Source organism: Lissotriton helveticus, chromosome 3_1 (assembly GCF_964261635.1).
Source record: "Lissotriton helveticus chromosome 3_1, aLisHel1.1, whole genome shotgun sequence".
Taxonomy (NCBI): Eukaryota; Metazoa; Chordata; class Amphibia; order Caudata; family Salamandridae; genus Lissotriton; species Lissotriton helveticus.
In genome coordinates, this window is record NC_136061.1 from 1,585,921,541 (window position 1) to 1,585,946,192 (window position 24,652).

Consider the following 24,652-nt stretch of genomic DNA (forward strand, 5'->3'; position numbering starts at 1 on the left):
AGATCCCAGATGATATCAGAAATAAACCAGAATCCTCCTCAACCGGAATACTTATCCAAACTTGAAATCAGCAAATCGAGCAGGAATCCTCCTCAACCTGCTACCACGATGTAAAACATCAGCATCAACATCGGAACCGTGACTGGCAGCTTCTACCAATCCATCATTCCTACTGCACAACTCCACACCACTACTACGCAACTCTACACCACAATCCTTCCCCAACATGTAACCACTGCACTCTTCCTCAATTGGCACCCTACCACACGGAACACTGTTCCGACCATTACGAAGACTCAACTGGCGAAAATTCCATCTCCTACCATCTTCCAATTCAACTTCACTACCCAACACCGTCCGCACTCTCAAAGGCCCTGACCAAACAGCTTCACCTTTCAAGACACCTCTTGGATTTCTCTCACGAACCATTTGACCAACTGGAACAACAGGCCAACGGTAATTACCACCACAAGAACGAACAGTGCGCTCCTGGAACTCCTTAACCTTAGATTTCATTTCTTTATCAAGCACACTTCCCATAGACCAACCTTGCAAAGCCTTCCTCCAAGGTAATCCTGTGCTCAGGGCCAACTGAATCGCTTCTTTGACCACCCTATTGAAGCGCACCACCTGTCCATTTCCCTCGAGATGATATAATGACGACCTTATGTGTTTGATACCCATCTCCATTAAAAATTCTCGCATCTTGTCCGATGCCAACTTAGAACCATTATCCTAAACCAAAATCTCAGGTACACCTTCCCTTGAAAACACATCATCCAAAAATTCAATGATCACATCCGTAGTCACACTACTGACCATCCTTACCTCTGGCCACTTGGAGTAGTAATCAATCAAAACAATAGCATAACAATCCTTCGCTGACACTGCTGAAAATGGACCCATAAAATCAATAGCAACTTTTTGCCATGGTCTCTCAGGCAACCCTACCATTGTCAAAGGTATACACAAAGGTTTAGCAACTTTATCATTAGCACCACAAATCTTGCAAATCCTGACCCAGTGATCCACCATAGAATCAACACCAGGCACCAAAAACATTCTTTAATTCTTCTTTTGGTACTTGACATACCACCATGACCCTTGTGACTCCTCTCAGTGATACCATACGCATGCCAAATGGAGGCACAATCTTGTTCCCTCTCAAGATGATCCCATTTGACAGACACAACTCTTCCTTAACTTTCCAAAAAGCAGAACACTCTCCTCATAAAGCAGATTCTCTCTGCCAACAATCCATAATATACTTCCCAACCTCTCTCAAAACAACATCCTTGTCCATTTCATGCAAACAAGATTCTTCAGACAATATATTGCACACTACCACTCTCTCATCTTCGATAGACAAAATATCCTTGTAGGTAAAAGCAACTTCAGACTCATTTACATCCACCACATCCGTAGGAACTAAGCTAGGCAACCGTGAAAGTCCATCAGCAACCAGGTTTTCCTTCCCAGGAATGTATTCAATTTCATAACTAAACATTTGCAATTTAGAAGCCAAACGGGCCAACCTAGGAGTCAAATTCCTTCCTCCTTCAGGTCTCAAAATATTCACTAAAGGCTTGTGATCAGTACAAATCTTGAACTTTCTCCCCCACACATACATACGAAATCTTTCAGCAGCCCACACAGCAGCAAGCAATTCTTTCTTGATCACAGAATAATTCCGTTCAGATGGTGTTAACATGCGAGAAACATATGCCACCACCCATTTCTCATTCTTAGTATGTTGTGAAAACACAGCACCAATTCCATAACCGGAAGCATCCACAGACAACATACAATCAGCTGAAGGCATGAAGGGTTTCAAACATGGAGTTACAGAGATCTCCTTCTTAACATTTCCAAAACATTGTTTCTGTTGTTGATTCCACACAAATGATACACTTTTCCTTGAGTAAAGCCCTCAACGGTTCCAATTAGAATGCATAGTTTTCAATGAAACGTGAGTAAAACTCGGTAAGGCCCAGAAAGGACATTAATTGTTCCTTGTTCTTTGGTTCTGGAGCAGATAAAATTGCTTCCACATGAATGATTTTAGGTCGAATACCATCCTTGGATATAACATGGCCAAGATATTCCACCTCACATTTACCAAATATACACTTCTCATTCCTAACAGTTAAACCATGTTCCCTAAGAGCCTTCAAAACAGCAAGCAGATACTTGTCATGGGATTCTTTCTTCTTGCCGAAGATCAAAATATCATCTTGGAAGACTTTTGCTCCATCAATCCCATGCAAAATTTTTGACATTTCCCTCTGGAAAACAGCTGAAGCACTCGCTAATCCAAAAGGCATACGTCGATACCTAAACATGCCTTCAGGAGTCAAAGACTGTGCAGTGCTTTGAGTTCTCATCCAATTCAATTTGGTGATACGCACTTGCCAAATCTATCTTAGAAAACCAGGTAGAACCACCAACAGCAAACTTTAATTGTTGTAAGTTAGGAAGAGGAAACGTATCAACACAAATAGCCTCATTCAAACACCTCAAGTCCACACATAAACGTAGATCGCCATTGGTCTTAAGGGAAATCACCATTGGAGAAACCCAATCTGAGCTTTGCACTGGCTCAATAATTTCATCCTTACACAATTTTTTAAGGATGTACCCTAACTTTTTACGATAATTAAGCTTTTGTCTTATAGGGCACACACCATCTCGTAAAATAATTTTATTTTTAAATTTCACCGTTTTGCCTATACCATCAGTCAAAACATCAGAGTACATTTTCTTAAGCTCAGAGTATCAGCATAAGCATGTATTTTCTCGCTCTCATTCTCATACTGTACAGCAAATACAGGGCACTCCAAACTCGCATCAATCTTTAGACCCAAGTCCATGATATGTGGCCAACCCAAAATAGTTGCACCCTTATTGGCAACATACACCTTGCCCCTACTCACAAATTCTCCCCCGGTCCTCAATCTACCACACACATTGTACATACCTCACGCGACATGCACGAACAAGCCAATACCACAGCAATCAATGCTTAGCGTTAACAAGTGTAAAAAAATAAAAAAATAATGAAGAAATATGATTACAAAATGTGCGGCATTACGCCACATATAGGGTTTTCTTGCCATATAATTTACTCAACCCTGCTGCATAATTTGACCCTTCCCTGCCGCATATTTATAGTGGCCCTGCCTCTAGTGTGTATCCACAGCATTCTATGAACTAACAGCACTCTTCCAAGACGGTTAGCCAGTTGAAATGTGGAGGCTAGGTTGAGTGCACCAATGTAAGAGGCCATCTTAGAAGAGTGATCATTGTATTACTGAGGACACAATATTGAATACTATCTTTCTTTTTTCTCAAAAAATATCTTACTAAATGTAGCGATGTTATCAAATATTAATATATACAACAAATATAATGAAACATGTAATAAACTAAAGTATAAGTTAAAATTCCATATACATTTTGTAATACAGAAATAATAGCAAGGGGTCAGTATACAACATCTATAGCGTTTACGGTACAGGATTTTAAGCGAAGATTCGACCGGTGTACACCAATTCGTTACTCAGGAGCGCGTTGTCCTTCTTTAGTGTCACGGCTCAGTGCTTGACAGTCTTTCTTCTGTGTCTACACTCCATACCCTCTGTCTGTGTCTCCGCCCCCTAGAGTCCGGCTGCTGGTGCTGGACTGCTGCCTTTGCTACTTTTGGGTGTCCGGTCTCCGGACGGTGCAGCTGTAGCCACGGGGGGAGGAGGCAGGCTCCGGGAGAGAGGCGGACACTCCGGTCCGGCTATGACAGCCGAGCTGCAAGACGAGGACAGCGCGCCCGAGCCCGGAGGCACTGTTGTAAGTGATGGGGCAAGGGCAGTAAGGCTACGGGGAGGCAGGGGGGGGGCGACATAGGGACAGAGGACCTGGGTAATAGAGACAGGGTGCACTGCAGTAGCATGTGAAGTACATGGAGACGAATTGTCTAGTGACATATATGGTACAACCCAGTCTTCCAGTCAACAGGTCGTTCCTCAGCTTCCCCTGTGCAAACCTGATTTGCCCTCACCGTTTGGAACACAGTCTGTCAGACAATACATGAACCCAAGCCACACTTTTACCTTCTGTATCCCATGCCCCGCATTGTGCGTGTCGACCGCTCCTTAAAACATTAGTTTGCACACTTGCCGTTGAAACCCTCAATAGGCACAGCAGATCTCATCCATAGCTGCTGTATTAATAGAACACATATTTTTCATGTTCGTAAAATGCACCCCCCGGTAGTAGGCTCCCATGCCACAGATAACGGCTGTTACGTAGCCCGTGGCACTCACGACTCTCGCGCCTGTCAATGACCTCCTTTGAAACTATCGCCCGCCGTACGAGGTACCAACCAAATTAAATATGTGCGCTCCAAATAAAAGGTTGCCTGGCTGGCACCAATTCCCTTGAATGGAGCACACCTGGTGCCAGTCTCCCACAATGCGTCACCTCTATCCTTCACTATAAGTGTCACTCCAATCCAAGAGTAGGTAGCAACTCTGGAACGTGTATCCTATAAGTGATACGCTCTACCTAACTTCACAGTAGGTCCCAAACATGGTAATCCATTTTGGACATTCCTCCAAAGGTTCTGCAGCATTAGGGCAATCCTTACTTCTTATGTGCTCGTTATACCTAACCCACAAAAAAAATTCACTTTTGCTCTCAAGATAAGTGCCACCCTAATTAACCTCACCATGGTAAGTCAAGCCTAATTTCTCAGCCCCACGATGTCACCTCTTGCCCTAAACAATCAAGCACTATTTACCCTCCTAGTAACTGACACTGCACCTGTAGCACCCCAATGCCAAATTCATGCTACAGATTAACTGCCTCTAAACTATAATTAATCCAAGAGTCTTTCCACAATTTTTTACATCCATCCACAAATAATCTTCACAACAAATTCTTACCTTAGATCGGTGTCAAATGCTCTCTTCCTTGCTTTTGCAATGACATGAATGAAATAGCCCAATAACTGGCATCTACCACATCTTCCATAATACCAGTATCAACCCCATCAATAAGATACCAAACTCCCTTTCTCTGACATTCCTACCTATAAAATTACTACTTAGTGACCAGCAAATGCAGATTGTTGACCTTTATACGGTACATCCACTACTCCCATTAATAGTTTGTTGGTATCCACCCTGATTGGCAAAGCACTCCCTTTTCCCTCGTTTACAGGCTTCCACCCTTTTACTGTGGTTCTAGTCATGTTTGGTGTCTCCATTTTCACAGAAGCTGTTTCTTCTACCACTCAATCACTATCTCAATTACTAATGAGCATATATTGCCATCCCATCGCTTGCTACTATGTACCACTTGTTCAGAGATCATTGAATCCCTTGTGTACGCTTAATTGCCAGTCCGTCTTTATTTATTGTTTTTAAAAAGCAACTGTCCCTATCCATTGTGACACACGTAGTGCGCTTTAATGATCATTTTGCTGTTTAAACCAGCGTCATTAAGGTATCGTTTATTGCTTGTCTTTGTAATGATATCTCAGCCAAAAACCACATTGTCAAACATCACACTTCTGAAATATCTAAAACGGAACAATTAAGCCCTTGGATACCAAACGTTTTAGGAGTGTTATGGATTTTGATACTGTGTCTATGCTTCATCTGATGCTTGGAATTTTGAAGTGTCTCAGTTTGTATAAGTTTCAAATTGGTATTCAAACACACATGGCATGGTATTATCTGAGCAATGACATATGACGTTATCTATGTCTCTTTAAATTGTGATTTGTACTTTTGTCAGTTTCTTTTTTTTATGGGTATGTTGTTGTACTTGAATACTGTGGTATATGTTCCTACAAAATACAGCAACCAACCACTGTAGTGATTTGCAACATCCCCTATATAGATGGTCTTATGGATTAGTCACATGCAATAACTTTTCATTAGAATAGTACTTGAACTCCGATAGAATAAATCCTTCTCATTACCATCACTGTATGTTGACATAAGTTATTGGAAGGCTGTCAGACTTTCTTGATCATTCTTTGACATCATTTAGTAGCACAAGTTGCTTTTTCAGATACCTTGCAGTAGTTCTTTTCCTTCCTGTATGCATATCCGGAAACACTGCTCTCTTCCACTTGGCTGCAAACATTTCTCTCTAGCACAAGACCAAACCCTACAAAGGCTTAATACATCAGTTAAACATGTTTTCCAGTATTCCTTCTGATTCTTCAGTATTTACCTAACAGATCTTCACCTCCAGGCAAAAATCGAATGTACAATATTTTCATCAGTGGAGCCACATCTAATGTGATGTGACTGACACCCAGTTTTAAAAGGAATTTACCTTGTGCATTATCCTGTCTGTTAAACAATACTTTTTACCCGATGCTGTCTGGTTTGCAATGCCCTGGTGGAATGATTCGAGTTGTACCTTAAATCATCATATTATTTGTATATTTGTTCTGGGATATTGTATTGAATTATAAGCTAAAGAGTCCCTACCTTGTACTGGGTTGCTTCAGATTGTAATAATAGTAGAGCCGACTTTCTATTGCTGACAAAGTACTGTTGATCCAGTTGAGACGTTGGCAGTAGTATGTAACGTTTTTTTCTGCAAATGAGGGCATTTTGGTTCTGTTTTGATCAAAATTTAAGCTCCATTCATATAGAGCAAATACAGCTAAATTTCGGCCACTATCTTTCTGTTGAATGGAGTGACTGTAGTGGGTTAAAGGGCATAGTTGTCCTAAAGGCATAATCCTGTTTCTCAAAATGTGAGGAACAGAAACTTGAATCAATTTGTAAGTAAACATCTAGGTTTTATCTCACACACACATTTGTCCCCTTTTGAATTTTTCTTGACAATGAGAGAAGATTCTCAAGCACAAGGAAGCCTGTTTTTCTGCAGCCTATTGACTAGTTTATTTGAGAAATTAACAGAAGAACGTCAGTTCTAGAGACATTGGTCATACAGAAATAAAGCCCACTACGATCTTGGCATAAAAAAAGTTTAATGTGCAACCAGTGGTTTTAGTTTTACTCTATCTATATTGTGTTTGTAGTATTCAAAGGAGCATATCTTATTTAATTTATCTGAACCATATTCGTAAAGGTTGTTGATGCCCAGTATTGGGATTGTAACTTATAGTTTTAGTCAGTAGGAAGTCAGAATTAATATCAACCTGTAATAAGTTGTTTGCCTCTTTATTTTAGAAGTAAGATGGTGTCTGCAAGACTTCAGTTACATGATAAGCTTATTAAAAATGCATTGTTTCAAATGCTATTTTGAAGTAATTTTGCCTTAAATCTAATGAGTCGTCGGACTGCATTTTGTGAAACCAATTTGATGTGCATTGTAACTTGTTCTTCTAAAACATACAGTAAGTAATTGGTGAATGTATTTGTCTGCTCCAATGCATTAAAGTGAATGTTGCTTTTCATTTCATTATGAGCACCCTGTGTGCAGTGGAACATGTTGTAGAATCTTCCACTCTTGTAATGCTTTGTACATTGTAATGGAAGTACAGCAAATGCTTCTATATTTGTCCGAACACAACTTAAGCTCTTAGGTCATTATCCTGTCACAATTGTGTTTTTGGAGCAGTGAACAAGCTCAATTCTGCTTTGGTTTCAATATCGCTACATCATGGTCTCAATATAGAAACGTATGTGAAACCAGATAGTACTGCATGAATCCTCGGACTGTTTTCTTTAGACTCTTACCAGTTGGAACGTATGACGCAGCTGTCCAGTGTAATGAATGGTGATCTGTGGAAAGGCATCCTCACATGTGACAAAGTTTTATCCTGTTTAAAACGTCAAATTAGGTTTGACTGAGATTAAGCTAAACATTTAAGAGTACCGTTGGGTTACTGTTAGAACTGATCAGAAGTCGGTTTATTTCTGATTGTAACCTGAAGCTAGCCTATAGCTGTACTGTACACAATGCATAATTTCTGTAAAGACCTCTCTTCGAAGGAGACCCAGCATTTGAGATGGAAGTGCTCATCCATATTATACTCTCTAAAAGTATTCATGGTTAGCTTGGTGTTGCAAAGAAGTAACCTGCTGTGCAACAAAACCTATGTTCTGTGTAATGAATTGTCGAACTCCGCATGTCACGTAATTGTGTAAAGTTGCCAAATTTATCTGAGACAAATACCGGCCATTTTTTCATGTTCTTAGATTATTTGCAGTTCTGGATCTGGAGCCTGCATAAGAATGTGTGTAAAACCCTTTGTTTTTTTTGTACCTTTTTTCTATTTTTTGTTCACCATTCCAGTTCTGACTTTTGTTGCTTTTAAAATAGTTTAGAGATAGTGTAGACAAATCATTTTGCGGTGTTTTCTTCTTGCATTTACTTTTGCAACTTTACATTTCAAAGGAGGAAAAATACCGGATTTTCTGAGCGTCCTGTGTGTTTTTTTTTTACTGGTCATGACATACAAATACAGGACCTACTGATAAAATTCTGTAGACATTGGTGGTAGTCCTAGATGCCAAATCCATGAATGGGATTTCAGAATGCTCTCTCTCCAGATCAAGCATTAACCAGATCTCATATATTCAGTGACTCTGCATTCTGAAGCTTTGGTATATGGGTATATACATTTAGAGTGAGAGTATGAAATGCAGATAATACTTACTTGCACCTTCGCAGTAAACAAAAAGTGCATGGTTGCAGTTTGTGAAAATATTAATGCAAATTTATGGCATTTTACCTAATTAATTCAGATTTCAAAATTTCTATGACCCCCTGTGGTGAAACTACCCTTTTTCAAGCTGAATGTTACTGATTAAATATTAGTAAAGATGGTTGGTGGTTCTGTTGCTTTCTGAATGCCATTATGCAACACTGGGTTTGAGAAGCTGATCAGGAGTTTGTTAACCAGAGTGGGGGTATTTCATCAAGTAACTTATGAGATGCAGACCTGAAGATTTATGGAATTTGAGTATATTTGTGCAGGAACATAAGTTGATATGTATTAGGTGTTAAAAAGGATACCCCTTACAGTAAGGCTACTATGTGGTGGACTTGGCTTTGTGTGGTTAAAAGTTTGAGAGTGGTGAATATGTTGACTGGCTGCTGTAGGAGTGTTTTCAGTATTGGGAGATATAGGTTTCTGTTTTGGAGGTTACTTTAGATTTTCTCGTATGAAATCTTTTATAGCCGGGTAAGTTGTTTCATTTTCAGGTATTGGAGTATCTAACTGGAGGGTTTCCCGTGATAGTGCTGAATTTTGTGGCATGTTAGTTTTAAAAAAAGGACAGATGTTGGCTTCTTTGGTTTTGTTTAAAAGTTGCCATTTTTTGAGATGATGAATGCCATTGGTTTCTGAGCCATATCACGTCACTTTCTTAATCTTTGACTTTTACTCTTTGCCAGTTGGTAGCTTATGACCTTGAATGGGTTGTTTTTCCTGCTTTGGGTACCAACGTAGGGTAAGGCAGAGTGCTTATGGGCAGAACTGTTAATAATACTGATTTCAAGACAAACAGAATCGATTTTAACGTTTTAGTGTGGTGTAAGTGGCTTCAGATATATTTTAACAAAGTGTGTTTTTTGAGTTGTGTGTGATAAACTGTGCTATAGCTGTCTTGGCAGTGGTCACTTCTGGCAATTGTCTGTAGGACACACCGAAGATGTTTTGCAAAAGATGCAACATTCTTATGTTAAATATTTTAATGAATTCTTACTGGTGCCAAGTTCATCACACCACCTCTGGGGTTGTTGCTACGTCAGGTCGGACATTTTGTTGACTTAGCTACAGTGGACTAAAACCTATTTTAACCTGAATATGTTTTATCCTGGTTTTATTAATTATTACCTCGCAGGTTTTTTCACCTTCAAAGTATTTCACTTTTTAACAGAGACACCTTTTCAGGATATAATGGCATGCCGTACAATGTTTTACTCTCCTGAAGTCTAAGGAAAACTGTTGGCTCACATACGTCTGAGGAAGACAACTTCGAACCGTTTCATAGTTTATAAGTATTATTAGTGTTATTCAGCTGTTGGCCTTGGAGAATGGGAGTATTAAAGCTCAAAAGTAAGGCATTCAGCTTTCTGGACATGTGTCAATAAGTGGCAGTTATTGAGCCAGAGATGCTTAAATGTTGCTTTGTTTGCGTTTATTCAAGGATTATGACAGGAATATAAATATCCCATGGTCTTCCCCCTTATTAATTTTTTTTAGCGTTTGTCTTCCATCCCATTCCCTTTTTTTTGTACCTAATATGTGTGTTTTTACATGTGCACCATCTAGGTAGTGGGGTGCTGAACATTATAACTCCGAACTAGCAACCTGTTAGATTTGGGGGTCTCTAGTTGGCACAGGTAGGTACTTGTGACAAATAGGGACCCTTGCCTCTAGTCAGGGTAAGGGGGTACACTCCTAAAATAACCCCTGCTTCACCCCCTTGGTAGCTTGGCACGAGCAGACAGGCTTATCTCAGAGGCAGTGTGTAAAGCATTTGTGAACATGTACAGTAATCAAGTGACAACGCTACAGATGGACACCACACAAGTTGTATATTAAAAATAAGTGTTCTTTATATAGATTTAACACAAGACCATAAATGACCAAAATCCACAATACTGTACTTAAAATGGTAGGTTTAGCTTAGTTCTCTTTAGTTCTTAAAATGCGACACTTTGAGTCAATGTACCTTAAGATGCGACACTCAGCAGGGCAACGAAAGTGTTGCAAGATAGAAATGCGGCAAAGATCCAGTGCAAAGAAATAAAAGACGTCAAGTTCTTCCTGATGCGGCACGATTCTCCAATGTTGCAAGAAGTCTTGGCTCAATGCGACAACTGCAGCAGTGACACCCTTGTTCAGTGATGCGACGGCAGCAGCTCCGACGGTGGCACGCTTCTCTGTGGATGCGAGGCTCTTCTTGTGATGTGGAGCAATGCGACAGCTACAGCAGCGACATCCTTACTCAGTGATGCGGCGGCTGCGACGGCGACACGCTTCTTCCTCATTGCGAGCCGCTTCTCTTAATGCGGTGGAATGCGTCAGCTACAGCCGCGACATCCATGATGCGATGGCGACACGCTTCTTCGGGGTTGCGGGACGTTTCTTGCGATGTGGTGCAACGTGTCAGCTGCAGCTGCGACATTCACGATGCTGCGACACACGTCTCCCTCTTGAGTCGCGCTTCCAGCTCCTTGGGACACGCAGTCCCTCAGAAGGCCCAAAACAGCAGCAGGCACTTCAAAAGAACTCTGGGGAGCTGGGGGTTGAAGTCTGTTGTCCTTGAGACTTCGATTTAGAAAAGGGGGTGGTGATGAACAGAGTGCCTGAATTAAGCAGACCACTCTTACCCAGTCCAAAGATCAGGGCTTGATCCATCACCGTTTTTTAGCTCACTGCACCATCCCAGCTCAGAACTTGGCTATATGCAAATTAGTCTGTTCCTGTCCCAGTGCATGATGGGAACAGGGCAAACCAAACTACCAAGCCAATTCTTATACTGGGAAGGAAACAAGCTTCCGGGGACCAGTTTCTGCCATTTCAGGCGTCGTCGGCCCGGCTTGCTTGAATCCTGATGGTGCAATGAGCAAGGGACTCACATCTGAGTATACCCTTCCACGCTTATGGTGGACAAAATGATTCAGAAAAGGGGGTGGTGATGAACAGAGTGCCTGAATTAAGCAGACCACTCTTACCCAGTCCAAAGATCAGGGCTTGATCCATCACCGTTTTTTAGCTCACTGCACCATCCCAGCTCAGAACTTGGCTATATGCAAATTAGTCTGTTCCTGTCCCAGTGCATAATGGGAACAGGGCAAACCAAACTACCAAGCCAATTCTTATACTGGGAAGGAAACAAGCTTCCGGGGACCGGTTTCTGCCATTTCAGGCGTCGTCGGCCCGGCTTGCTTGAATCCTGATGGTGCAATGAGCAAGGGACTCACATCTGAGTATACCCTTCCACGCTTATGGTGGACAAAAAGATTCAGAAAAGGGGGTGGTGATGAACAGAGTGCCTGAATTAAGCAGACCACTCTTACCCAGTCCAAAGATCAGGGCTTGATCCATCACCGTTTTTTAGCTCACTGCACCATCCCAGCTCAGAACTTGGCTATATGCAAATTAGTCTGTTCCTGTCCCAGTGCATGATGGGAACAGGGCAAACCAAACTACCAAGCCAATTCTAGGTGTGGCAGGGTATACTCAGACATGAGTCCCTTGATCACTGCTCCATCAGGATTCAAGCAAGCCGGGCCGACGAGGCTGAAATACCAGAAACCGGTCCCCGGTAGCTTGTCTCCTTTCTGGTGAAGAATTGGCTTGGTAGTTTGGTCTGCCCTGTTCCCATGATGCACTGGGCCAGGGACAGACTAATTTGCATATAGCCAGGTTCTGAGCTGGGATGGGGCAGTGAGCTAAATAACTGTGATGGATCAAGCCCTGATCTTTGGACTGGGTAAGAGTGGTCTGCTTAATTCAGACACTCTGTTCATCACCACCCCCTTTTCTGAATCGTTTTTGGCCACTACAGGTGTGGCAGGGTATACTCAGACATGAGTCCCTTGCTCACTGCTCCATCAGGATTCAAGCAAACCGGGCCGATGAGGCTGAAATGCCAGAAACCGGTCCCCGGTAGCTTGTCTCCTTTCTGGTGAAGAATTGGCTTGGTAGTTTGGTCTGCCCTGTTCCCATGATGCACTGGGCCAGGGACAGACTAATTTGCATATAGCCAGGTTCTGAGCTGGGATGGGGCAGTGAGCTAAATAACGGTGATGGATCAAGCCCTGATCTTTTGACTGGGTAAGAGTGGTCTGCTTAATTCAGACACTCTGTTCATCACCACCCCCTTTTCTGAATCGTCCTTGAGACTTCAGCAGGAGGCAAGCTCTTCTCTCAAGCCCTTGGAGATACTTCACAAGTTGAAATAAAGCACACAAAGTTCCTTTCTCCTTTCTTTGGCAGTCAGGCAACCACTGCAGGCCAATCCCCCACGCAGCACTTCAGCTTAGGGATAGTCTTCCCTCAGTTTCTTCAGGTTCCTCTCCTCAGCAAAGGTTTCTTCTTGTTGTCCAAAAGTGATCTACATTCTTGGGATCAGGGTCCCAATACTTATACCCCAAAATCCTTTGTCCTCTGAGGGCAGAGGAACCTTTGCCTAGTCCATACCAGTTCCGGAGCACTCTGTTAACATGACTCCTTCCTTCCTTCCTTTCACAGTGCAGGGCAGAACCATCAAGACGCCCCACATGAAGTGGAGCCAGCATTGTGGCGGGAAGGCACATCCCTGGAGCACTCTGTTGACATTACTCCTTCTCACCTTTCTCAGTGCAGGGCAGAGACATCAGACGGACCACAAGAGGTGGAGCCAGCATTGTGGAGGGAAGACACAGCCCTATTCAGGTCCCAGGTGCAACTCCTCCCACCCATCTAGATGCAGATCTATCTATTCAGCACTGGGCTGACTCGCCCTGTCTCCTGGAATCTCCCTCAAACAACTCCAGACAAGGAATACACAACCTTGCAGAGGCAGGCTGGGATAGTTATACAAGAAAATACCTACTTTCTAAAAGTGGTATTTCCAAACACAGAATGTTAAAACCAACTTCATTAAAAGATGATTTTTATCATTCTGAGTTCAGGCATACTAAACTCGAATTTCTATCATGTTCCCTGAATCTGTTAGGATTATCAGATGTAATAATCAAACTGCCTATTCTGGCCTATGGGGAATAGGTAGCCTTGCAATAGTGGAAAACGAAAATGGCTGTAATTCACTGTTAGGGCATGCCACACACATCAGGGCTTGTCCTACCTTATACTTACAATGCACCCTGTCCTTGGGACTAACATAGGGGTGTCTGATATGAAGAAAAGGGAAGGCTTATGGACTGGCAAGTGAGTGCATTTGTCCAGTCAGCATGGCAGTACTAGACTACACACAGGTTCTGCTATGGCAGACCTGAGAAACGTTTTATAAGGTTGCTTCTGTGGGTGGCACCACCAGTGCTGCAAGCCCACTAGCAGCATTTGGCTGACAAGCCCTGGGGACACTCGGTGCACTGTACTAGAGTCTGAGAAGTAAACCAAATCATCCAAGCATGGAGTCACTAATCCATACATCAGTTTACAATGGGGAGAGCATATGCACTTTAGCACTGATCAGCAGTGGTAAAGTGCTCCGAGTCATAAAACAGCCTACAAGTGAGAAAAAATAGATGGGAAAGGCAAAAAGTTCAGGGATGACCCTGCAAAAAAGGCCAAATCCAACACATCCCATGCTCATCTATGTGGATAGTAGTGGCTACACTTGGTTTAACCATTGATACCGGTACAGTGGTGCTGCCCTTGCCATCAGTGGTTACGCCTTTGTTACCTGTGGTCACAAAAGCAGCACCAGGAAAAATAAATCAAATCAGGTTCTAAAAACCTAAAAAGTCTTGCAAAATGCAGCTTAGCAGAGGGCCTGACCTCATGTCAGCACGAGACTCTTCACACAAAACACATAACCTACAGAAAAGGTCTTTGTGTCACTCTCTTGGCCATTTAATTGGGTCCTACCCCTCTGGTTTTGGCTCAATGTGTTTTTGGCATGTTTTAGATTGGGCCATTCCTTTTAGTGGATGTGCACAGCTTCTGTCTGTCTTTGTAGCTTAATTTGTTGATGGGGTGAAACGTAGTGCTTGCTTTGATTATTAGGATTCTTTCCTACATTTCAAGCCGTGGGGGTTGTAATATTTTGTGTTTGTACTTCTTTTGGCATTGCAGCTTGATAAGTTTTTGGGAAAGAAATGGTCTGTGACAGATCTCCATCAGATTAGTCTTTGGTGCTTGAGTTCAGGTGACGACTCCCAAAACCTGTAGCAACTCTGCCTCGATGAATCTGAAAGTTATTCGGCACTCTGAGGTGCAGCAGTATGTCGCCAAGTCCCAGAAGACCCCACAGGGTAATCTCTCAAAGGTAAGGCCCTTCTCCTGAAGTCAATTGTGGTAGATCTTAGTCACAATCGAAGTCCATGGATAAATTACAGAGGAAGTACAAAAAGTCGAAATGGGACTCTGCCCCTTTCTGTTGTTCTCAAACGCCTGAAAAGGCTAGAGGGCTTAAAGTGCCTCTAATACTTGCTCTTGAACTCAATCTCCTTCGGAGCCTATTCCCATTCTTGTTCTGGGGAATCCCGACTTTCTGGACCCCATTGTGAGGCAGCAACAAATCTACGAGTTATACGAAGTTATGCTGCTTCTCTTCGGCGCACACTGCCTGATTCCTCTGGCGTGCTTTCGGAACACAAGTATCTACAAGGATCTCCACCTGCATTTGCGCCGGGGGGCCCACTGTTGGTGCTAGCTGGTACTTCTTGAACCTGCTACAGATTGGCAACAGCTTTAGTGCTGACGCCCGTCTTTGCACCACACTCTAAGCAAGCCCGTTGAGCATTGATACCAGATGGCAAAGCAAAACCAATAGTGCTGTCTTGACTCACAGCTGACTCTGCTTCGACTTCAACTGAATTAAGGCCCGGATTTCAGTAGGCCGCAGCCTTATGGCAACCCATCAGATTCTGATACATAGTCCTTGCCTCAGGGAAGGGCCCAGATCACCCATAATCTTTTTGGCACAGATTCAGATAAAGATGACTATGATGAAGATGGTGAATTTTCTCAACTCTGTATTGATGATGACAGTCAGTCAGTCAAAATACTTTATTTCGATAAATCAATATCATAAAAAGACAATAATACTATACAAAGTTTACATATACTACAATACCTAAGATATACAAGATAAAATCAGAATTAATTATACACAGTAAAAAATGTATCAATAGTTTAAAAATTTCCTTTAAAAGATCATAAAAATTCATAAAATGAGGTCATCATTTGAGAGAATACAAAACATCATACATGCTAGATACTCACAGCTCGCTTTCATTCTGTAAACATTATCATTGTATAAGCCTAATACTCAATTACATCCCTGTACAATACAACATTTAGGAATTATTAATCATATTCCTGGTCTTAATCCTAACAGCACCCACTAAAAAGCTGGCAACGTGAAACATGATCCTAGGGGTCTGCAATAATTGTAAAAACTGAAGGGCTGGCCTGACTTGAATAAACCCAGCCTCCTTTGAAATGGTGATCAAAAATTTCGCCCTTAATTCCGTGTAATGACCACAGAACATCAGAAAATGCATTGTGTTCTGGGTAGAGAAGTTATCACAAGAACACGGCATTGCATTTTCAGGGGTACTCCAGTTTGGGAAGTAACCGAGGTTAAAATGAATCAAATCAAATCGGAATCTAGTTAGGAGGAACCTATGATATGGTCGATTTACAACTTTTAAATACATTTCTGGACCTACTTGGGTAGATATAATGATATTAGCCCTCACAGTGTTTTTTTTAAAATTCCATTTGTTCTCGTTCCAGAGTTAGCATTTCACCCATTGCGCCCTTAATTAGTGCAATGTCCTTTAATGTTATCAACTCTGGTGAGGAAAAAAGCTCAGGTCTCCCTAATTTGGCAAAGCTATTTTTAATATATGCCAACCACAGAATTTTATTGCATCTATCGAGCTGTAAACAGTCTTTCAAAATGATGTGGTTTAGGGGAATTTCCTGATTCAACCATATCTTCAACCATGCTACTAAGGGGGCTATTTTTATCAAATCTGATATAAAACCCACTCCAAGTTCAGTGTGGGTTGTATATGACGGGGTAGACTGTGGCACAGAAAGAACAGATCTCAAAAATCTGTTCTCGGTAATCTGTAAACAATCCGTGGAACAATATCCCCAGATTGTACTACCATACGTAGCCACTGCAAGACACTTTGCTTTATAGATTTTCAATATTGTTGCAATTGGTCTAGCCCCCAGTTTTCTCGAGAAACCCTGTAGCGTTGAAGAGGATCTTGCCAGGGAAATATTTCTGTTTTTTAGATGTGGACCCCAGTTTCCTCTCTCATCAAAAGTGATCCCCAGATATGGGAAAGTAGGTACTCTACATAGTTCTTTTTTTCCACAGATAAAAAGTTTTAGAGTACCTCTTCCTAGAACACCTACCCATTATCATAATTTGAGACTTCTTAGCATTTATCTTGAGGTCCAAGGAACCCATAAAGTTCTCGAAGACATCCAGAAGTCGTTGTAGACCGACTCCAGTCCGTGAAAGTAGGACAGCATCATCCGCGTATAGGAGGACTGGAATACCAAGTTCTCCTACACGCGGAATGTCAAGGGAGGCCTCCTTTAGTGCGGGTTCCAGGGCATTTATATATATCGTAAATAAAAGGGGGGCCAGGATGCACCCTTGCCTGACCCCTCTATCTGAGTTAAAATGACTAGTACAGCGGCCCTCCGAAGTGACTCTGACCGACGCTAATAGCCCAGAATGTAGTTCCGCCAGAAGGTAAACTAGGGCCCTGTCAAGGCCCATATCTAGTAGAATTTGCCACAACTTTGACCGATTTACAAGGTCAAAAGCTGACGAGAGGTCCATGAACCCCAGGTACATGGACCCCTCCTTGGCCTTAGTATAGTTTTCCACTAGCAGATGTAAATTAAGACCTTGATCTAATGTGCTCCTCTTCGGTCTAAACCCATATTGGACATTTGATAGGATCCCTCTCTCATTCACCCATTCATTCAATTTTGACAGAATGACCCGTCCCAGTATTTTTACAGAAGAGTCAATTAGAGAGATGGGTCTATAACAGGAGGGGTCCTGCCTATTACCTTTTTTGTAAACCGGAATAATGATTGTTTCCATGAGGCCGGTATATTGTCATGGGTTAAAGCGTTAAAAACATTACACAATATCTTTGACCAGAATTTTGGAGCACATTTAAAAACATCTGCAGGGACCCCATCAGGTCCTGGAGCCTTGTTTTTCAAGGTCAGGTCTATCGCCCTTTCCACTTCTGCAGCCTCAAAGGTTACAGCAGGGCCCTCGACGGTGAAAGTGATGACTCCTATTTGCGAATTATTACTAGGGTCAGAGTATATTTTTCCAAAGTGTTTTATCCAGCCCTAGTCTGGAATATTAGTCTCGAGTGGGGAATTCTCCTCGCCCGAGAATAATGGTTGGTGTACAATTTTCCAGAATAATCCACTATTTTTTAGAGTATCTGGGTCAAGTAATTGGGCCCAGGCATCATCTTTCAGCTCCTTTTTTCTTTCAAGGATGGCTTTTGTATACGCCTTCCTTAAACTAGCTATTTTGGCTCTATCTTTTGGAGTGACCTTCAGGGCTCTAAGTAGTTCACCATGTGCCTTTGAACATATTTTGTTAAACCACTTCTTGCCCTGGGGCGGCTTCTGTCTTGGGCCAGCAAGTAGATTGTAATTATTTGCAATGCATATGTTATCAAAAGCAAGAACCACTTCTTTTTTTTGCACCTGATTTGCTAAACATATCGCTACTTCATCCTCGACTTTATGCAGTACCTCTTTCAAAAAAGTTTCAGGGACTATATTTGTCCATTTTAGCCTCCGTCCCTGATCTTTAACGGTCACATTTAGGCCACCTCTATGTGTCACCGTTTTCATTGAAAGTAAGTCAGTGGGCATTATTTCCATAAACACAGGGTTATGGTCACTAAAAACCGAGACCTCAGTGTTATAAGTTAAAACCTTACACAGCCAAAAAGAAGACATAAAAATGTAGTCAATGATAGTACCATCATCTATTCCCTTAAATGTAGGGGGCCTATTTTTACCATCCCCGCAACCCGACTCATATAAGTTCCATCTGGCCAGGACATTTTCTAGACACTCCCCTCTAGTATGTTCCAGATGGATAGAGGAAGAGTAAAGAGGGCCTTCTTCCTCAAAACTAATACATGGTAGGGAGCATGGGTGGATATTAAAATCCCCAAGGAATATTATTTCAAAAGTATTTACATTTACACTGTAGACTGACAAGAATTTATCCAAGACATCCAAATTATAAACGGTGCACTCATTTGTATTAGAATTATAGAAATTTATAAATAAAATCTTAGCTTTATCCTGGGTAGAAAGTTCAACAATTAGACAATTCTCACATCCTGAGTTACACTGCAAAAAAGTGCCTTTAATGTCAAGCTTAAATAGACTTAGTAGGCCGCCCTTCGCTCTACCCGCGGCACTACTGGTAGCTGGGATGCAAAAATGACACTATCCATCTAAAGAAAAGCTATTAAACTGGTCCCAAGTTTCTTGTAAAACAATAATGTCAAAGCTTTTTAGAAAATTAGTCCAGACATCATTTCCAGCCTTAGCCTAAATCCCAGCTATATTCCAGGTTACAATTCTGAAGGTAGATGATAAGGGCAAAGATGTAATTCTAAGTTCAATTAAACGTCAATCATTTTCCTCCAGTGAGGCTAAAGGGGTGTAACGACTGGATAGTGATAGGGCTTGATCAAATTGATTATACGAGCTAGCCAGCTGATAACAATAAGGATCCATAGTATTTGAGGGCTGAGAAGCATTTGGCACAGGGCATACGTCTCCCCGTCTCTTTACGAAGTCAGGGAACTTGGGCCAGTTAGGTTGTGAAAACTGGGTGTGGGTTAGATGGTTATTGAAAACCCCAAGAGGCCGTGCGCATACCATGTTATCTGCTATGGGTAAGGAAGCTGCTCTAAGCAGGACTCTGGCGACATGTTGCGGGTGCTTGAAATTTATAATAATGCAGCCCCCCCAGAGTTCTTCCTAGAATTACCTATCCAGCTAACTCTACGTGTGGAAATTATGTCATTTGAGAAAGCGAATGGAAAACCACAGTTCCTATTCAGCCACGCTAATGATTTATTTTTTAGGGCCGCATGTGTTTCTAGCCAAGGATCAGCGAGATAAGAGTCAACCTCAGGGACATTTGTTAATACAACTGTGTATGGAACACACTCTGGAGGGAGATTTACTGTAGTTCTTTTCTTGGGCGCGTTTCTCTCTCCGTTGTTTCCCCCAGCTATTGTGTTCTGGCTGCCCAAATTCGGGGGAGATGGTTGATTAACTGGTGCTAAGCTTGGAAGTGAGGGGGGGGGCTGATGCCACTGGTGGTTGAGTGACTGGTATAGTCTGTGTTGCGCCCCTACTCCCAATCCCCCCTCTACTGGAGCTACCTGCACCTCCCATTACATTGTTGCCAGCATTATCACTCTTGTGTGTTTTAGTCCGAGTTATATGTGAGTTTAAAAGATCCCCTAATCTAGAAACCTCTTGTGTAACCTGATCTAATTTTACTACAAGAGGTTTAATCAAAAGTTCGAGTTTGGATTCAATTATGCTTGCCAATAACTCAATATGGGCAGGGAGCAGATAAGACAACTCAGCCTTATTAGCAGGTTCAGTAGTACACCCTGAACTGGAGGATATGGTCCCTGTCTTTTTTGGTTTCCTGACCCCTATCCGCTTTACAGGTGCCTTTCTACATTCCCTCACAGCTCTACGTATAGGCGATGGGGCCGGCGAAGGCCTAGGAGAGGGTAATGGGGTCGAACACTGAGAAAGATCATCTAATTCTTCCCGCTCATCCTGTAACTCTACTGGGGATATATCATTAAAAGCGATTACAATCGGATCTTCATTGCCACTATCTACTGGAAGTGTGGGAACTAGAGGGGGTATCGAACTTGTAGGAGAAGCCGTGGGGCTTACCGTATATAATGAGAGTCGCCTTTCTTTATTAATTTTACTAACCACCTTGACTAGATAGTTATCCATACTCCTGGTATCGGTCGGTAATTTTGCCGACCTAAGTTTCGACATTTTCAGAAACCTGAGACACTAGAAGATGTATACACGAAAACTAATATAACAGATAAAAAGTCACCCAGGAAAACTACTTCTAAATCAAGTGCATCCAAAAAATACCACAAAACGCAAAAATTAAGATGTTAAAATATATATCTCTTAACTTGACAAGGTCCAGAAAGAAGGGTGCCAAAGTCCATGGCCCAGCCCAGCCTCTTCTGGCCTCTGACGGCCGCAGACGGCCCCGCCCTTCTCCCGCCCTTCTCCCGCCCTTCTCCCGCCCTTCTCCCGCGCAGCGGTATACTAATCCTATTAAGAAGGGTAGGGAGAGGGCGGGGGGCGTGGCAAGCAGGGAGAGCAGACCAGGTGTAACAGATTGGTCGGTGCAGGGACTCCTGGGATATGGTGTCCCTGTTGCACAGCTCGCAGCCCTGCTGCAGTTTGATCCGCGCCCCTCCCGCTCCACTACAGGTGCAGACAGTCACCCTCCTCGCGCTGCGAAGCGGGACCCGCGAAGCGGGTCCGGCAAGCAGGCCTCGGCCCCAAGGGAGACCACAGCTTTCAGCAGTCCAACGGGCAGCTCCTCCTCACCAGGCGAAGACAAGAGTTCCAAAATGTATCACACGAACGTTTCAGGTCTCACTGCTTTTCAGCGCTTCGGGGGCAGGGGGCGTGGCAAGCAGGGAGAGCTGACCAGGTGTAACAGATTGGTTGGTGCAGGGACTCCTGGGATATGGAGTCCCTGTTGCACAGCTCACAGCCCTGCTGCAGTTCGATCCGCGCCCCTCCCGCTCCACTCCAGGTGCAGACAGTCACCCTCCTCGCGCTGCGAAGCGGGACCCGCGAAGCGGGTCCGGCGAGCAGTCCTCGGCCCCAAGGGCGACCACAACTTTCAGCAGTCCAACGGGCAGCTCCTCCTCACCAGGCGAAGACAAGAGTTCAAAAAGGTATGCCGAGCATTAATGTGCTTGACAGTACAGAATTGAAAAAGAAAAAAGAGAAAATTGCTGGGGGTACGTTTTTTAGAAACCCACATAAATCTAAATGGGTGCTTTTCACACACCTATAGGAGTTTGTATACAATACGTAACCCTGCCTTTGTGTTACGCAAGTAGTCCTCTCTCACTACAACCCTGTTATTATTCTACATTACGCAGGGACGTTCATGGTTTTGGAGGTGGGTCTTGCAGAGGCGTCAGCTTTAGTGCTGACGCCTGTCTTTGCACCACACTCTAAGCAAGCCCGTTGAGCATTGATACCAGATGGCAAAGCAAAACCAATAGTGCTGTCTTGACTCACAGCTGACTCTGCTTCGACTTCAACTGAATTAAGGCCCGGATTTCAGTGGGCCGCAGCCTTATGGCAACCCATCAGATTCTGATAAATAGTCCTTGCCTCAGGGAAGGGCCCAGATCACCCATAATCTTTTTGGCACAGATTCAGATAAAGATGACTATGATGAAGATGGTGAATTTTCTCAACTCTGTATTGATGATGACTGATATGCTGAGCTGCAGAAGTCAATGGCCTGGATACTTTTCCAGACACGGAGCTTATCTCTTGGACCTGCTACAGAAGGAAGTGCCTCCTTTGCATTGTGATGCGGAAGACTGCTGAGGTTCTTGATCTCCGATTTCCCACTATGAAGGTGAAAACATTACCTGAAGTCCTCGAACCCGGAAAACTAACACTGAACCCCTACAACTCTTCAGTGAGTCCCTCACAAACACCCTCCATAGAACATGGGCGAAGCCATGTTCTACCCCCGGTAAAAAAGCAGATAGTGCAGCACAACCACCCTGGCACAGATGACCAAGCCTTAGTGACATCTGACCCAGAATAAACTTGGTAGTACAGGCATCATGCGCAAGATCAACTCCAATGCGTTTCCAACCACCCCACAGGATAGAGAATCCAAGTGCCTTAAAATATTTGGGAAGCACATGCTCTCAAGCTGCCTGCCTTCAATCTGTCAATGCCAGCTGCCTACCAGACATTTTACTCATCCTCTTTGGGTTTCTGTCCCTCAGGTCCTTAATGCAGTACCAAATGACTTGTGCCACCCCATTCAGGATGGCCACGATGCAGTAACATTCTTGATTTGTTGTGAATTGGGTACTACAGATTGCCTTGGTTAGGCAGTCGACAGCAGTGTTAACACCTAGGAGACACTCCTGGATGAGGTCTACAGGTTCCTTAATGGACATGCTCTTTGGAGGCTCTTGGCCAAGAATTCAAATGCTGATCTAATTCTTTAAAGACAGTGGTCCGCAATGTGCTCCTTTTGGCCTATCTGCAGTGGTGCATCAGTTGCACAAGTGTACCGCCCCCTCTGTGGCTATTGTAGGCACTCTCTTTCTCACCCACCCATGCAACCAGCCCAGCAGACTCTACTCTCCTATTGTGGCCGAGGTCACAATACCCATAGGCAATGCTGACGGCAGGCACAGCATGCATACATTTCCTTGTCCCTTCACCTGCAAAACCTCTTCGGTGTGTCTTTCAAGGTGCACGTCCACACTGCTAGAAGCAAGATTTGGCATTTTCTACCGGGTGGCAAGCCATCACTTTATAAAAGTGAGTCGTACAAGTTGTCCAGCGATGTTAAGCCTTACCGCTTCTTTTCACCTGCTACACCTTCCCCGTGGCTGACCGAGGATTACCTGTCATTCTTGCAGCAGGAAGTGCAGGCCTTATATGCCAAAGGGGCCATAGAGATGCACTGGAATCAGAGGTAAGCGCTGGTTATTCCTACTGCTACTTTCTGGTGCAAAAGAAGAATGGAGGCCTTTGCCCTATTTTAGACCTTTGCCTTCTCAAAGCCTTTCTGAACAAGTACAAATTCAAGATGCTCACTCTCACTCTTGTTTTGTCTGCCCTCAACTCTGGAGACTGATCGGTAGAATTTGACCTGAAGGATGCCTATTTTCACATCCCCTTTCTGCAGGCCCACAGGCAGTCTTTGGTTCTCGGTGGGGCAGAAGCACTTTCACTTTGCCTTACTCCCCTTTTTGTCTCACCAGTGTCTGTTGGTTATTCAGCAAAATTATGGTGGTTGTTGCAGCACATATATGGATTGTGGGTGTGCTAGTCTTCTCCTACCTCAATGACTGACTGCCAAAGATGGGCTTGTCCCATGCAGTCATCACCCACCTCCATACTACAGCGAACCTCTTGATATCCTTGGGGTCACTATCAATGTGCTGAAGTCTCACCTGACTCCTTTTCAGACTCTCCCTTTCATCAGAGTTTTAACCCATCCCCCCACCCCAACTGAGTTCAGGGTGATTTAGCCTCTGCCCTGAATCTCCGTGAGGATGACTCTAAAGGCTGCTGGGACTTATGGCCTCCTGCATCCTGCTGGTCAAGCATGTCAGGTAGACTATTTTGGCTTTGCAGTGGGATCCGAAGGCTAAGTCGGTACAGCATCAGCATGACCTCTCCGACCACATCCAGATTTTGAGGAGACTGCAAATGACGTGCCATGGTGTCTGCTTGACCACGATTGGGTCACTAGCAGAGCCCTTTCCTGACTGAGAACTAACAATGTGGACCAATGCATCGCTTCTGGGTTAGGAAGGCCATCTGGGTGATCTAAAGATAAGAGGAACATAGTCTCCAACGGAGGCTTGGCTCTCTTTGAACTGTATGGAGTCTCGGGCCTTCCACTTGGCAGTGAAATTCTTCCTGCCATCCAAAAGGGAGGCTAGTGCAGGTGCTCACGGACAACACAACTGGCGTGGTACCACAACGAGCAGGGTGGGGCGGGGTCACAGACCCTGTTTCAGGAGGCTCTATTTATCTGGACGTGGCTGAAACACTAAGGAATTTTCCCAGTGGCACACCACCTGGTGGGATCTTTTTAAACGCCAGGGTGGACAAATTCAACTCCTAGCAGATCATGAATTGTCAGTTATATCTTTCGCCACT

At 43.4% G+C, this 24,652-nt stretch overlaps 1 protein-coding gene across 7 annotated transcripts in view; it reads left to right on the forward strand.

The window, feature by feature from the left end:
• Positions 1 to 3,632: 3,632 nt before the first annotated feature.
• USP28 (ubiquitin specific peptidase 28) overlaps positions 3,633 to 24,652 on the forward strand; it is a 505,647-nt gene continuing 484,627 nt past the window's right edge. For 5 of the 7 annotated variants that reach the window (XM_078682344.1, XM_078682347.1, XM_078682345.1 and 2 more), the window contains exon 1: positions 3,656 to 3,840. In XM_078682344.1, the coding sequence (XP_078538470.1) occupies positions 3,787 to 3,840 (54 nt within the window). In that variant the 5' untranslated portion in view covers positions 3,656 to 3,786. Of the gene's footprint in view, positions 3,841 to 24,652 lie in introns of all 7 variants that reach the window. The other 2 variants (XM_078682349.1, XM_078682350.1) reach the window with 2 other exon arrangements.